The 16426-nt window shown below is 44.4% G+C and overlaps 2 protein-coding genes across 3 annotated transcripts in view; both read left to right on the top strand.

Moving 5' to 3' along the window:
- The first annotated feature begins 4160 nt into the window (after window positions 1–4160).
- LOC147632295 (lecithin-cholesterol acyltransferase-like 1) overlaps window positions 4161–16426 on the top strand; it is a 39531-nt gene continuing 27265 nt past the window's right edge. For both annotated transcript variants that reach the window (XM_086807109.1, XM_086807107.1), the window contains exon 1: window positions 4161–4583. In XM_086807109.1, the coding sequence (XP_086663235.1) occupies window positions 4201–4583 (383 nt within the window). In that variant the 5' untranslated portion in view covers window positions 4161–4200. The remainder of the gene's footprint in view (window positions 4584–16426) is intronic.
- On the top strand, window positions 11215–15629 carry LOC147632296 (uncharacterized). The gene is made up of 4 exons (XM_086807833.1): window positions 11215–11373; window positions 11548–11637; window positions 14788–14928; window positions 15045–15629. Exons 1-4 carry the CDS (start codon window positions 11215–11217, stop codon window positions 15354–15356), a joined length of 702 nt encoding a protein of 233 aa, XP_086663959.1. The 3' UTR covers window positions 15357–15629.

Consider the following 16426-nt stretch of genomic DNA (forward strand, 5'->3'; position numbering starts at 1 on the left):
TTTAGCATCGTGTATGGTCTAGAGGCAGTGGTGCCTACGGATTTCTTAGTGTCTAGTATCAAGATAGCTCATAGAAGGTTGAGTCCAAAAGACTTAGGAGATCACAAAATTTAGTAATTACTGGAATCGGATAAAAAGAGACTACTTAGTGCCTGGACTACTGAAATAATGTAAAAGAGAAGGAAACTATAGGTGGGATAGGAACAAGTTCAAAATCTACACAAGTATAAATAAGAAAATTAAAGATATATATAGTAAATATATAATAATATATTAATATATATATGTACATATACATAATATAATGTAATATATAAATATACATAATAATATAATATAAATATATAATTAATAAATAAAAATATATAATAATAAGATATATCGTAAATATATAATACTATTATATTAAGTGTGTGTGTGTGTGTGTTTGTGTGTGTGTGTGTGTGTGTGAGAGAGAGAGAGAGAGAGAGAGAGAGAGAGAGAGTTTCTATGTGTGTGTGACAGTGTATGCAAGACGAGTGTGAGAAGAGGGAGAGTGGATGTAGTGTAGTGAGAGGGTTGTGTGTCTGTGCACATGACATCAGAGACATACAGAGAATGCATGTGAGGGAGATACACATAGATATGCATCTATTTGACAGAGGCACACATAGACACATGTACGCACACATACACACACTGGTACACAAATGTACGTACACATACACATGTGTACACACATGTACACAAATGTATGCACACATACACACACACATCTATGTGAGAGAAGCACACATACATGTACACAAATACACATAGGTGTATATAAATACACATACACACAAACATAGACATGCATGCACACACTCACTCCCACACCCTTGCACAATCATACACATGCATAGATGCATACACATATGCATGCAATTGCATATATGCACATATTCATACAAGCAAAAACTTCATGCTGCAATAACGCAAGGGTCACCTACTTCTGATAATATTCGATGGAGAGAAAATACTCCTACTCTATACCCACATCAAAACGCGGTTATAATATATACATTTATATATGTACACATATTAATTATGTGTTTCCAATAAAATATGTATGTCTTTTTGGGGTGCATATTCACTCTTTTTGGGGTGCATATTAATTAATGCCACTCACGTGGGTTATAACCATACATTAAAAGGAGCAAATCCTTGACGTGGTATAACATTTACAAAAATCCAACTCACATTGCTTGCAAACACACAACAATCATTTACATGATATTTCGAAGTACTCCAGATGGACAACAAGACAAATTAAAGCTATACATAACACAATAGCTACTTCAAAAAAAGCAAGCATACTCCTTTGGCAACCTAGCAAATTTTCTAGTGGTAAGAGAAAGGGGCAATAATCCTCTCTATTCATAATTGCTTCCTTAAACTTTGTAGTTTATTGCCACACAGACATATAGTTATTGCTGCACTCCTCTTCCACGACGGCAGGCTCTTCTTCAGCATCGACTATTATTGGATTCTATCGACTGCCTGCCTCATTGTGTTCATCACTGTTCATGATCACTTGGATGGTTTTCTTCTTGCGTATTTGCATTGAAATATCTTCTTATGGGCATGTCCATGTAAAAAATACTTTCAATGTCAGTGCATTGCATCACAGTCATGATCACTTGCATGGTTGTCTTCTTGCGTATTTGCATGGAAATACCTTCTTGGGGGTATGTCCATGTAAAAAACACTTTCAATGTCAGTGCATTGTGTCAAGCACAGGATTTTCATCACTTTCCAAATCGATGAAGCTCGTTTTCTATCCATACCATTACATGTTTTAAGGATGATCCATGATGCAAGAGTGTAAGATTTTTCTATACATACCATTCGAAGCAGTGTCGCACCAAATTTATTGAGTATGTAATTCTCCATGAACACATATGCACGCTTGAACAAATTCACCGAGACATGCACACCTTATTCTTCTGATCTTCTTAACCATACAGAGCATACAATTGCCGGCCACAAGTTATTTCTTCAGACGAAAAGTTGTGACAAAAAAAGCTTTTATGTAGATCCTTCATGCAGTAACCGAGCATACCCTCAAAGTGTGCATCGCAAGCCTCTACACATCACCAAACTGTCCTTCAGGTTTGAAAAAGTCTCATTGCATATAACATTTAATCAACTTGCCATACTTATTAGGGAGGGTGCCATCAAAGAAACCATCATTTGGAAGTGAAGGTGGTTTAGTATTCCTCCCATCTCCAAATGCGAACATGCCTTATTACCTTTCATATTGGGATCGTCGGAAGACCCTGCGAGACGATAAAAAAACAATATGTAATTACTTCTCTAGGAGAGTTTCGTGTTTGTTTAACACACAAGCCTATGTAATCAGTTATGTGGGAAACCTTCATGGTTGTTCAACACAGACAACCAATATAACACGTGTTCTATGCTCGTAAAAACATGCAAGAAACAAAGGTCCTAAGGATCTCACTTTCCTCTTGGCAGTAAGCATGTTGCATACGCACGAGGGACCTTCAGGTGGTGTGACTATCCTGGAAGATGGACGATTTGTACAAGCATTTCTTTGAACAGTAGATTGCTTTGACTCTGGTTCGTGTGACAAACAATACAAGGTGATAGTAGAGCAGGCGGGTATGCAGAGGAAACCTTTAGGTGGCATCCTTACAATTACACAAATAAGTATAACGACAACATCCTTATAAATAATCCTAGGGAGCAGGTTGCTAGAAAAAGAAATGATAGATGGAAACATGTTGGCATCTTTACAGGCGCATGAAGAAGTACCATGACAACATTCTTATTATAAATAATCCCAATGAGCAGCCATCTTTACAGGCGCATGAAGAAGTACCATGACAACATTCTTATTATAAATAATCCCAATGAGCAGCCACCTGAAAAACAAAAGATATACAAAAAGCTAGTGTGGGAACATGATCACCATGCTGTAGAACACTCAACGTCAGCTATATAGAAGCAAAACATCATGGCGATCCATATAGAATCAAATGGTCATCCCTGGAAAAGCGGATACATACAGGACTTGACAATCCAATGACCCACCGTGGCATCAGCTAGACGCTTCCCATGGCCATTGCATGGAAAGCACCCACATGCAAAACAACAGAATAGAAACCATGCCGAATGCCATACTATGCGCGTGAAGGTGATAGATGACGCACTCGCCACAATCGGATGACCACCATGGCATCAGCTAGAAGCTTCCCATGGCCATCGCACGAAAAGCACCCACATTGAAAACAACAAAAATGAAACCATGCAGAATGGCACACTGTGCACGTGAAGGTGACAGACGACACACTCGCTTTCTTATCACCACCCTAGGGCGACAACATGCACCGTTTGAAAGAAGAAAGAGAGAAAAGTTGCATCGCATTTCCACCCCTAAAAGCTGCCACATACAAAGAGCTTGGAGACACGTACACATATTACCACAGAAAGAAAATTAAGCAAGATATGTTGCCAAAAAGAGCCTCGACATTGTCCAACCTTGGAATATATCCACGTAATTAAAATACTTATCCTTGAATATACCTATATCTATTAATTAATTAAAGTGCTCTCCTAGAAAAAAAAAGATTTCGGTGCCTTATTTTTTGTACTGTATATTCAGACTTTTTTTGTACTTTATTAATTAAATGCCACTGACATGGCATTTAATTAATACAACCTTAGGCATGAGTTCCCCCACGGCTACCCCCTCCCTCTCTTCCTTCTCTCTCCCTCCCTTTACTTGTCAAATGAGCCCTTAATGGCCTTTTATTATAGAGAATTGTGAGACCTTAAATAGAAAGGGTATGGGTGAATCAATGGAAATAGAAAGGGTATGGGTGAATATGCATGCAAATAGAAAGCATATGGGGGGCATGCATGCAAATAGAAAGCATATGGGGGGCATGATTTCATTGCCTTAAATAGAGAGGACACTGAGGGATGAATGTATGCAAATGGAAAGCATATGGAGAGTCATCATTTTATTTACTTTTTCAAGCATTAATTATTACATACTAAAATAAAACCTTAGAAAAACACTCTTATTCTTTAAAATATGGTAGAATATATTTAATGGGAAGGCAAAAAATATTTAGGTGCATATATTTTACCTGTAATTGTTAGAGAGCAAATTGGCTTTCCGCAGGTGGGTGGTGCCGTCCATGCAAAACAATGAGCGTATGGGTCAGTGCAACGTTGCACCACCACTGTGCGTATGGCGTCTTCGAGCCACACGGGAGCCTGCCTCCAGTGGTCATTATCCCGGGCGCAGGGGGAAACCAGCTAGAAGTGAAGCTCACGGATGCCTACAGACCAGGAAGGCTGCTGTGCCGTACAGGCCACTGGTGGTGGTCAAACAAGAAGGACGAGGGCTACTTCCGGCTGTGGCTGGACGTGCCGGGCATCCTTCCCCCCTTCACCCCCTGCTTTGCCGAAAGAATAAGCCTCGTCTACAACCCGGACACGAAAACTTGCGAAAATGCGCCCGGTGTGGACTCGCGAGTGCCTTACTTTGGCTCCACCAAGGGCATGGCTTACGTGGACCCTTCTTTCAGGTTCTGACTCCCCGCCCTGTCCCTTCTCCCCTCTATTTTAATTGAGTCAAATTTTCTATGTTTAAGTGGTGCAATCTAAGAGATGTCAGTACTAAGATGCATATGCCCTTAACACTTACTTTTGGGTAAAGATAATGTGGGTAGGATGCCATCCCCCCAAAGTCTGCATCTTATGTGATCATGCCACTCACATTCACTACTAGTCATGTCGTTGGACAGATCACGCCCATTTAATCAGTTACAATGCGATGATACTCTTAGCTTAAATCAGCTACGATGAGATGATACCCTTAGCCGGCCAATGGTAATCCTCATGGCATCTGACATGTGTCTATGGAGGTATCCGGGGCTCTCAATGAACCCATTCTCCGTTGTGGGAAACTCAAATGGAGACACCCAGGTCCAGCTTGTATAGAGTCTTGTGAAATCCAGTTGGAAAAGATGATTGATCTCTAACCGGGAGGGATCCAAATGCAGGGGGCTGAGGCTAAAAGGGTGGGGGGTGAGGTCCATCTAAAGGCCGTGTGAATCAAACCAATGGACAACCCGAGAATACCAAGAGCGACTATGCCCCTCTGCAGCCACCATCCAGTGTATATATGTGATAAATGTAGGTGATAGGCTGGAAGAGGGAGGGGGTTGCCCCAAACTGTGCTAAGACAATATCATGTGGCACATAAGACTCTCCCCTGATCATACATGAGAATGTCATCACCTGTAACCTCTTGATCCTCCTCCAATTCTCTGCTCCTAGGTCTGGTCCCCCCAAAAGTGGCCTCATACATTGCTCTGGAAAGCACCAAAGGGGAGTCTTCCAAGGAGCCAGGACAGCCAAGGTGAAAGTGAAAGGTCAAGAACTCGAATATTGTTTACAGATTTGCATCATTCTAATAAAGAAAATACACCATTCGTGGTGGGGGCCCTACAGAGGGTATTCGGGACCCAATACTATGTCCGACTGCCTCTCTCTCGTTCGGAGAGATGATCAGGCCAGATATATGTGGGTGAGACTGAGGGCCGACACAGGCAGATTCTTGTATATTGCCATATGCTATTTTGCTCCTAGTACATCGACATATGCAGCACCTAGAGGGCAGTCTCCTTTCTCTGTGCTAGATGATGACATATGGGAGTTCTCTAGGGATGGAGACATCATCCTGTTAGGGGACTTTAATGCCCGGACGGGCAACCGCCAGACAGCCTTTTATGATACCTCGGAGGAGATGCTGAGAGAGCTGGACACTCTAGATATGGGATTAGACAGACGCTCACAGGATGTGGAGTGCACAGAGTATGGGAGATATTTGGTAGATATGGGGACTGCACATGGGTTGGCCATACTTAATGGCTTGCAGAGGTTTCCGTCAGCAGCTGGATTTACTTGCTTTCCACATAGACATGGTGCTAGCACAATGGATTATGTTATGGCTATGCCCAGCTTTGTTTCATGCATTGAGGACTTCACAGTTGGATCTCGGCCCATTGGGGTAGTAGTGGATCATGCATTGTTGACATTGACTATCTCTTTTCACTTTACCACAGCTCAGAGGACACGAGGGGCAGATCACACTCGATATACTTTTACCTCAGAGACTGATGCCATCTACACAGATGGGATTTACAAACGTCTGTACACAGAGGAGCCAGGGAGACCTTTGGAGGAGTTGACCCATATACTGACAGAGACTTTACATGATGCAGCGAGAGAGGCATATCCACATACTCAGCCTGGACAGAGACAGCGTTCTAGATGTATGCCCCAGAACAGCTGGTATGATGAGGAGTGCAGAGAGACCAGAGCCCGATTGCAGCGGGAGGTTGCTTTGGGAGTCACTACTCACCGACAGTCACGTATTGCCTTCCGACGTCTTGTGCGAAGGAAGAAGCGGGCCGGCCTTGCTCAGCTAGAGCAGGAATTATACCAGCTATTCTTGAGCCAGGATTCGAGGGAGGCTTGGCGTCTGTTTCATGAGTCCTCCCCTGCTTTGGCCATCACTTCTACAGAGGTCTGGGGTAGTTATGCAGCATCTCTATATACAGTTCCTGGACAGACACCTTTTCTTGACCCGCCAGCACCATGCCCACAGACATGTACTTTCTTTACCGCAGAGATGGTAAGGAAGGCCATTGATAGGATGAAGACTGGGAGAGCATATGATCATGATGGATTGGTCGCTGAGCACTTTATTCATGCGAGAGACATGCTGGCAGAGCTTCTAGCAGTGATGTTCAATCGTGCTATGTGCGAAGGCTTACCCGAGACTTGGAGTAGGTCCACCATCGTGCCTATCTTCAAGTCAGGGGACCCTATGGAGCCAGGGAATTATCGCACTATTATGATTGGTCACACACTAGCACGATTGTATGCATCCATTCTTGAGCAGCAGTTGAGTAGATGGGCAGAGAGAGTTGGCATTCGAGCAGAGGGACAGGCAGGGTTCAGGAGAGGTTTCTCTACTCTTGACCACATCTTGACTCTCCGGGCCATTATTGAGGAGGGCAGGTCGCATGGGCGACGGATTTATTGTAGCTTTGTGGACTTCCGCAAAGCATTTGATACAGTGCCCAGAGCCAGATTGATGAGGCGATTACAGGAGATGGGGGTACCCACAGAGCTCATATGGGGGATTATGGCTTTATATAGATCAGTTGCAGGACAGGTACGCACCCCAGAGGGGGTCTCTACTTTGGTTCACTCCACTATAGGAGTGAAGCAAGGTTGCCCGTTATCTCCTTCACTGTTTGGTATGTATGTGGATGAGGCTTCTGACTACATTGAGAGATTGGGGGACAGAGGAGCCCAGCTAGCAGGTACATGGATCCCACTATTGTTATATGCTGATGATATTGTGTTGATCTCTGATTCCCCTGAGGGTATGCAACGTCATCTGGATGCTTTACATGAGTTTGCACATGATAGTGGATTGTCTGTCAACCTTGGCAAAACCAAGGTTATGGTGTTTAACACCACGCCACAGTGGGTTAGGCGATCAGCTTCCACATTTACATATGGGCAAGAGATTGTGGAGTATACAGATGCATATACATATCTTGGGGTAGTATTCAGTGGGCCAATGTTTTCGATGAGGAGAGCAGCAGAGACTAGATTGACTAGAGCACATGCAGCCCTGGGTGGTTTGGAGAGGATGTGTTCGCAGGTTCAGTTTCAGGAACCTCGAACGAAACTTTGGCTTTTTGACACTCTAGTGACATCAGCTATGCTTTATGGAGTGCAGATATGGGGACCTTCAGTGGGCCATCACAGCGCAGGCGGGTGGAGAGGTATGGAGAGGCCTTTGGTATCTATGATTGCTAGGATTATTAGAGCCAAGGCCGTGGTACCTCATGAGATTATTCGAGCAGAGCCGGCGGCTGCCCCTCTGGTGATTGAGGCTCTTACGAGATCAGTCTCCTACATACATGGCTTGTGGGATCTCCCCCGAGACAGATATGCACGCCTCGCCCTGGAGTCCTCCCGATAGTTAGCTTTACAGGGAGACACGGCTTGTTGGTATGGACAGATGACATCTTGGTTCCAGGCACATGGTTTTAGCATGGACAGATTGCCTCCCTTCCAGTATTCTCTGGAGGCACCCTCTCTCACTCTCACACGGACAGAGATTACCAGACTCATCCGTCGGGATTTAGTTCAGCTGGACATTAGGAGGACATGGATACAGCCGACTGAGGAGCTGGGCACGAAGATGGCTTTCTACAGAGCATTTTCTTCAGCTCACAGCAGATGGTTTTGTGATCAGACCCAGTTACATGGATGTACACTTGTCTCATGCAGTACGATGTGCTATTGGTCAGATTCGCACATCCTCACACCAGCTTGAGATTGAGATTGGCCGATATAGAGGTGTACCAGCTGAGGCCAGGATATGCCGAGTATGCCATGGGGAGCCAGAGACAGAGCTGCATTATATATGCCATTGTACTGCATACTATGAGATACGTGGTCGTTTCCACTGTTTATTCAGAGAGGGTTTTGGACCACTTTCCAGAGTCATGGGATACCAGGACCAGAGGTGTTTGGGATTGTTCTTGCTTGAGCTGCGGAGACATAGAGATAGCCTGCTTAGGCGCACAGAGAGCCAGACTCAGAGGCACATTACAGATTTCTTTAGTCCAGCCATCACTGCGCCAGATGGACCATAGCAGCACAGCAGGACATGGATACCGCCCACACCAGGGGTACACTGATTGATCGTGCGATTGAGCTTGGGTGGTCAAGACGCCCACGACTACGGAGGGGGGCATCCCAGCATAGACGGAGGTTGCAGCGGCAGATTCGGATTATTCTTGCGAGGCATGCGGGACACCCAGTCAGGGTGCTGACCACAGAGGATATTGAGGAGATCCGCCAGTGTCCGATGCGGCACATATTATGAGATGGAGGCACCTCCATAGTGTACCCCTCCGTCCCACATGATATTGTATCCTCTCACTATATTCCACTCACCTCCATAGCGTACCCCCCCCTCGCTATATTCCAGTTCCAGTTTCATTTTCTAGGTGCCAGTAGTATCATCTTTATTTTTCATTTTCTGGGTTTTTTTATCCAGACATTGTATCAGATCCACCATGATGTAACTTTTGGTCTCATAGGTCATTATGGCCTTTTGAAGACGTTAATATAACATTTCATTTCATTTCATTTCATTTTTTCTCTCTCTCTATTTCTGCACTTGTCTCTCTATCTTGTGCGTTATCTTCGTCATGAAAGATTGCTGAATTCTGTCCATTGAAGTTACCGATCAAGCTTCCACATGTAAGATTCAGCCAGAAAACCAGAAAAAAAAGATTATTTTTTTTTGCGCTTGTGTGCTTGGTTTCTAGACTCCGGAGGACCACCCCTTTTGGTGTGACTCCTGTCCCTAGAATGGTTTTTAGCCTCTAGAGAGTCTTCCACACGCATAGTGGATGGTTTTATAGCGTTCCGGGAAAGGAAGTGCATATTCCCATTATGGCGAGCTTCGATGAAGAGAGAGAATGCCAAACGATGATGCGAGCAATTGCAAACCAGAGCACTAAGTTGGAAGAGTAGAAGGCGCTGATCTTGGCCCTGGAAGAAAGAACCCGTACTCCAACCCCTTTTTCTCTGTCTCCTCCTCTCTCTCCTTCTCTTTCCCAAAACCTGGTAGTAGATCCTCTTTCGAATAACCCCTCTGGAGGGTTACTACCGTAGCCGAGTTCGATACTCGAGTTGCAGATGCTAGTATTGGAGATTCAATTGATGGAAGACCGTGCGGCAGCATCCTATGCTTCTACACAAGAAGACGCCAGGCAACGCGTGGAGCACGAAAGATTTCATGCGGCTTTAGACGCAAGAGCAACACTAGCTTCTTCCTCGAGTCATCCTCCCGAGAGGATGAACCTCAGTAAGAATAATGATAAACTCGATCCTACGAGCCTTTATTCCCAGTTGCATCAATTTGAAGCTTATTTTGCTACTGTAAGAAAAAATGATATTGACAGAGTGATCTTGGCTAGTTGGTATTTAGAGGGCAAGGCCATTCCATGGTGGACTCAGTGGGCTCATGCCCACACCAGATTAGATATGGCAGCTTATGTCTAGGACGAGCTTGAGCGACTCGGAGATGAGTTCAGGGGGGCGCGTCAAAACGCGCAACCAGTCCTACAGTTTGCCAACAAAATCTCAAACTTATGTTTGCAAGAAAGAGCAGTTCCTTTATGGCCTTGACACACAATTCTAGTGGGAGGTGCGTATGTTTGAGCCAGCCACCTTCAAGGATGCACTCTCACTTGTGCAAAGTGTTGAGATGAAGTTCAATGGCAGAAAGCCCAAGACTTTCGAGCCTTCCACTCCCAAGGCACCCGCCTCGGGGAAAAAAGTCCAGAACCAAACAGGATCTTCCCTAGGATAGAGCATGGGAGCCTCTGGCTCCAAGAACTCGACTAATGTATACAAGCTTACTCAAGACCAGAAAGCTCAGGCAGGCAAGACCAGTGGGAAATTGAGTTTAGAAGAGACAACTCAATACAAGAAGGAGGAGGGTAGGTGTTTCTTTTGTCATACAAAAGGGCACATTTCTAGGGATTGTCCAAAGAAGACTACCACTCCATACACTACCACCCCAGCCTCTACGACTTCCCGTCCCCGACACAGACCCTAGCAGTCGTCCCTAGTTTTTCGGATCCAAGTTCTTCGGTCTAGTTGGGAGCTCGAAGATGAGTAGAAGAGTGCCCAAGACCAGGAGTATGAGCATAAAGAATTGCTCAAGATGTTTAGCTGGATAGGTGGCTAGAGAGTCGTCGTCTTGTTTGACAACGGCAACACGGAGGTTGTGGTAATGGAATAGGCCGCTCGGCGATCTTGACTTCAGTAGACAAGAAGGTTGAAGGTTTTAGCATAGGTATGACAACGAGCATCAAGTTTGAAGCTCAAGGTGCTAAGCTAATGATTCAGGGCATTGAGTTTGTGCGAGGCTTTATGGTTGCTCCTCTTGCAGGAGTAGACATTATTTTAGGAATTTAATGGTTTCACAAGTTCCAGCTAGACATTGATTGGGACAGGCACACTTTTCAGATTACCCGAAATGTGTCCAAAGCCCTAGTAGTCATTAAGTGTGAGCTATGGATCCCAAACTTTTCTCTCATAAGCCACATGCAAGCTGTAGATTATCGTGTTCTCAATAAGCTACTTGTAAAAAGCAAGTTCCCAATGCCTCAAATAGATTACATCTTAGATAGGTTGAATGGAGCCAAGGTGCTCTCGAAACTAGATTTGAAAAGTGGGTACCACCAGGTTCGGATTGTTGAGCAGGTAGCCTTCCATACGGAACGGGTCCACTATGAATTTGTGGTCATGCCTTTTGGCTTGACGAATGCCCCAACCACATTCAACCACATGAGGATGCGGATATTTTGAGACTTGATTGGAAAGTGTGTGTTTATATTTTTGGATAATATACTTATGTTCTCAGCTATGATTGAGCAGCATGACATTGATGCAGTGAAAGTTTTGAAGTTGCTGGAAAGCAGCAAGCTCTATGTCAATGAGAAGAAGTCAAAGTTTTATTTGACCAAGGTTCATTACCTTGGATACATAATCAATGCTGAGGCTTGACCTGGCCAAGATAGTCAATTGGGAGCTACCACAGACAGCTTACAATATCTGATCCTTTGTGGGCATAAGCCAATCATATTCCACCCACATTGACAAGTCAAATCTGCTAAAGGGTGTCAAGACTAGAGGGCAGCGGATCCAGCATTCAAGAACCTCAAGGTGGCTTTGCCAGAAGCTCCTTGTCTACCGCTGGCCTCGTGGGACGAGCCATTCCAAGTAATCACTAATGCGAGTAACATCACGATTGGAATTGTTTTACAACATAATGATTATATGTCTCGTAAGTTACTACCTGCAGAAAAGAATTACTCTATCCATGATCAAAAACTCCTAGCAGTAATTCAAGCTCTGAAATATTGGAAGCATTTCTTTTATGGGCGAGAATTTGAGGTTCGCACTGACCATCAGGCATTGCACTAGATTCACACAATGCCAACTGCACAGTGGAGTGGCCGTCAATACCGTTGGAGCCAAATTTTCCAGCAATTTGGTGGCATGATCGAATACCTTTCTAGAAAGGTCAATCTAGTGGCCGATGCTTTGAGCAAGAAGGGAACAGTGATTTGATTCAGAATACTAGACTAGACCTTGTTGGTACGGGACTAGATGATATGAAGCACACGTATGTGGATTCCGAGGAATTCGGTACACAATGGGGACAGGCATTGGATGCCACAAGACCATGTGTGTCACATGCGGAAGCTTTGGGAGTCTTCTTTCAGCCCTAAACACATGCTTGATGCAAACGCATACAGAAGATAAGAGGAGAGAGAGGGAGAGAGATAGCTGAGTATTCAGTGTAGTACAAAAAAGATGTACAAATCTTGCAGCCCGTACGTTGCCTTGAAAAGGTAGAAAATACCTAAGCTAATCCTAAATCTATGACCCAGTCCAAGGAAGGACTGAATCACCAAAATGATGAGCAAGAATTGCCTTAAATAGGCTTTGGAAAACCCGGTGGACTGGCCGACTTGCTGTCAGCCAGGTCTTGGACAAATTAATGCCAACTTGTTGCACAACTGACTGGTCTTACTCTTTGTCATGCGCTGGCCAACAGCCTCATAAATCCTCCACAAGACTTTCCCTGTCCACACCAGTAATATATGCTCCAAAATCTACTTCTAATCCTATCTTTTATCTGTTGCCTCTCCACAGTTGCATAGAAACGCGTTTCATACAGGTTCGAAACGTACGAAACGTTTTGAAACGTTTCGTCTTGTACGAAACGCGTTTTTTCATCATGCATATTTTAAAAACCTAAAAAACGAATCGTTTCGTATGTACGGCGCACTTTCGTTCGCATTTCCCAGTGGCGGCCGCTTGTGACTTTTCGCCGATTTGTGTGCCAGCTTGCCATCGCTCGTGAGTCGTGTCAGCCCGCCTGCTCCTTGGTGTCCTTGGGCCTTGTGGAGATCTTCCAAAGGGGTAATGTCATGTTTAGCTTTATGTTGGTTTTCTCTACACAACTCACAAAGCAGCACACTTTTTTCTCTTCCATCAATATTTATGGCATATCTTCCACGGTCCACCCTTGCTCTATTTGTCACTAGGCTGAAGGCACATTTGTCACAAACAAAGGGTTTTGGCATCGGGCCATGTAAGCATGTGTCACAAGAAATCTATGATAGCCTCAAGGCTTGGAAGGCCATGCAGCTAGGTATCCCCCTTGAGGATATCCCCAGTCCGGGAGAGCCTGAAGCACGTCAAAGTGTCTCCAAGAGGACTCGTATCAGAGAGGACGATACCAGTGGTGAGGTTGCAGGTGGTTCTAGCTCGGCACCTCGAGCCAAAAGAACTAGTCTTCTAGTGTTCAAGAAAGGACATGTGCAGGCAGGGATGCAAAAGGCTGCCATGAAAGAGGCAACGAGGGAGTTGATGAAGTTGTTTATTCAATGTGGATTATCCTTCCACATTGTCAGGACTCCTCGATGGAAGAAGGCAATGAGAGCTATCTCCCGCATTGGGTGTGAGTGGGATGGCCCCTCCTACGAGACATTGCGCACTACTGAGCTTCGCAAGGAGCAACTGGCTGTGGAGATGGAGATGGAGCCTCTGAAGGCCACTTGGGCAAAGTATGGTTGTACTTTGCTTTGTGATGGATGGACAGATGTGCGGAAGAGAAATGTGTACAACATTCTTGTGTCCTCCTGCAAAGGCACAATGTTCATTCGTGCCATAGATGCATCGGTGCCAGGGATAGTGGTTACAGGGGAGTTCATTATGTCCCACATGCGCCAGGCAATCAATGAAATTGGGCCTGATAACATTGTGCAGGTGATCACGGACAATGGCTCCAATTGTGTATCCATGGGCAGGATGTTAGAGGAGGAGTTCCCCAAGATTGTGTGGACACCTTGTGCAGCACACAGCCTTGACTTGATGATTGAGGATGTGGGGAAGCTTGATTGGGTGAGCCATGTATTTTCAGCTGTATCTACCATGGTGAACTTTGTCACAAAGAGGCCAAAGGTTTTGAGCATGTACAGGGCCAATAGTGATCTTGAGCTTCTAAAGCCCTCCAAAACTCGGTTTGCATATATGTTTATTGTGGTGGAGAGACTAGTGAGAGTGCGACATGGCTTATTACGTACTATTGTGTGTCGTGAATGGACCGCATGGGAGGACAAGGATGAGCCCAAGTCTATAGCATTCTCTCGTATGGTCATGAGAGATACTTGGTGGCAGGATGCAGAGGGACTTGTGAAGGAACTTCAGCCCATTTATAGTGTCCTTCGGCTCAGACAAGGGGAGTACCATTGGGCTGCTTTATGAGTTCATGGACAGAATTGGTGAAGCTCTCAATGATTTCACTACCTTGTCGCGTGACAGGTGCTCACCCTTGGGCTTTAACTTTAGTCTTTGAGTCTTTCTCTTGAGTCTTCCTATAAGTTATTTTATAAATCTTGATCTCTTATGTATGTCACATGTAGAGTTCAAGATATTAAGGAGATCTGGAATCGGCGTTGGGATTGGTTTCATAGGCCAATCCATGCTGTTGCTCACATTTTGCATCCCCTTTGGAGGAATGACGAGCAATACCTCAATGAGGAGCTAGAGTCAGGATGGATCGAGTACATTACCAAGTTGGTGAGAGTGGGAGGTGATATACAGCTTATGAGAAAGCTCCAGGATGAGCTTCTCATTTACCGCAACGGTAGTCATATGTTTGGGCGAGCTACTACATTGCTCAGGGAGACACAGTTGGAGCCAGTGTCTTGGTGGGAGAAATACGGTATTGGGACACGCAACTTGGTAAGGTTTTTTTGATTCTTGAATCTTGTATCTTTGTCTCCTATTCTTTCAAAATCTACATTCAAATGCTACTCTCTTTTTGACTCTAACTTAACATTCTTTTTTGTACAATGTAGAGACGGATTGCATTGAGAGTTCTCTCCCAGGATTGCAGTTCAGGGCCTTGTGAGAGGAACTGGAGTACATGGGCTCTTTTTCACACGAAAAAGAGAAATAGACTCTCCACAGCACAATTGGAGAGGCTTGTCTTTTGTCATTGCGATCTCCGATTGCTAGAACAAAAGGGTCATCCCATTGAGCCTCGCCAAGTGAATCCAGATAAGATTGATATCATGAAGTGCAAGGAGATTCCCGACATTCCTCAAGAGGAGAGAGACATCTATTCTATGCTCTATGAGAAGATCATGGCTCCGGCTCGCACTACATGATCTTCTCGAGAGGCTAGTACTAGTGGTGCACCTGCACCTCTAGAGGATAAGGCATTTGAGGACTCGGCTACCGGCAGTGACCTTGAGAGTGAGGCTGCAGAGGCAAAAGATGCAGATGAGGATGAGCATGAGGATGCAGATAGTAGCTAGCTGCCAGTATCATTTTATTTGGACATGTTATTTAGTTTTAACTTTGGACATGTTATTTATTTTGATCTTGGATTTTGAGTCATGACTCATCACCCACGTGGTGATCCTTTTGATTTCTGGTTAGTCATCAGTGATCACCCACGTGATTTGTGATATCATCATATCTTACATGTATTTTGTTTTTATTGAAATGAATTCAATGTGGTCTCTTATAAGTTATGTCAACAGTTTTTTCTTTTGTATATTTCAAGTTAAAAATATACATGCTTTTTCTATTTTGTATGAAACCTTTTTGTACCCGTTTCTTACCTTTTATGAAACGTTTCAAAACGTATGAAACCCGTTTCATACCTGCCGTTTCAGAAACGCCTGGCAACACTGTGCCCCTCAAGGGTCAGCCTTGGGATCAGCTTGCACATGTCTTACACATGATATCCCCCTCTACTAAACTTAATGACGGGATTCCAACTTCTATTCTGTGGAGTCCCAGACCTATCATCCTTCCCTTCTTGGCAACCTTTTTCACTGAAAACCCGGCCCGATCTCCAAATCTACTCCAACTCTGATGAAGATCTATGCGTCTGTTCCATCATGTCCCCTATCCCTTCATGTCCTCTGAAAGAAAATGGAAATAATGATGTATTTATGGTGGATCAAAGCATATGTATGCCATTACTAGTGGATGATTAAGAATATGATTAAGATGAGATTAAGCTAATCACACAAGCATGAAGAGGGTATGAATCAAAACACATGAACGGATTTCTCATTCCCAAAGGTGCCTTTTTATAGGCCAAGAGTACATCCTTGAATATAAGAGAGGTGGCTTGATTTTAGGAGAGATGGAGAGGAATGTGGAGAGGTGGAGTGATTGTAGGAGAGGTGGAGTGAATGTAGGTGTGCATTGCCCTCATTTTTCT

This window comes from Cibotium barometz, chromosome 13 (genome assembly GCF_041138505.1).
Source record: "Cibotium barometz isolate CiBa-2024 chromosome 13, ASM4113850v1, whole genome shotgun sequence".
Classification (NCBI taxonomy): Eukaryota; Viridiplantae; Streptophyta; class Polypodiopsida; order Cyatheales; family Cibotiaceae; genus Cibotium; species Cibotium barometz.

Bases quoted from the DNA above. Each gene is read 5' to 3' on its own strand.
- LOC147632296 (XM_086807833.1), top strand. From the start codon at position 11,215: ATGCAAGCTGTAGATTATCGTGTTCTCAATAAGCTACTTGTAAAAAGC. The intron at 11,374-11,547 runs GTAGCCTTCCAT...ATGATTGAGCAG, and splicing joins AGGTTCGGATTGTTGAGCAG to CATGACATTGATGCAGTGAA. The intron at 14,929-15,044 runs GTAAGGTTTTTT...TGTACAATGTAG, and splicing joins GTATTGGGACACGCAACTTG to AGACGGATTGCATTGAGAGT.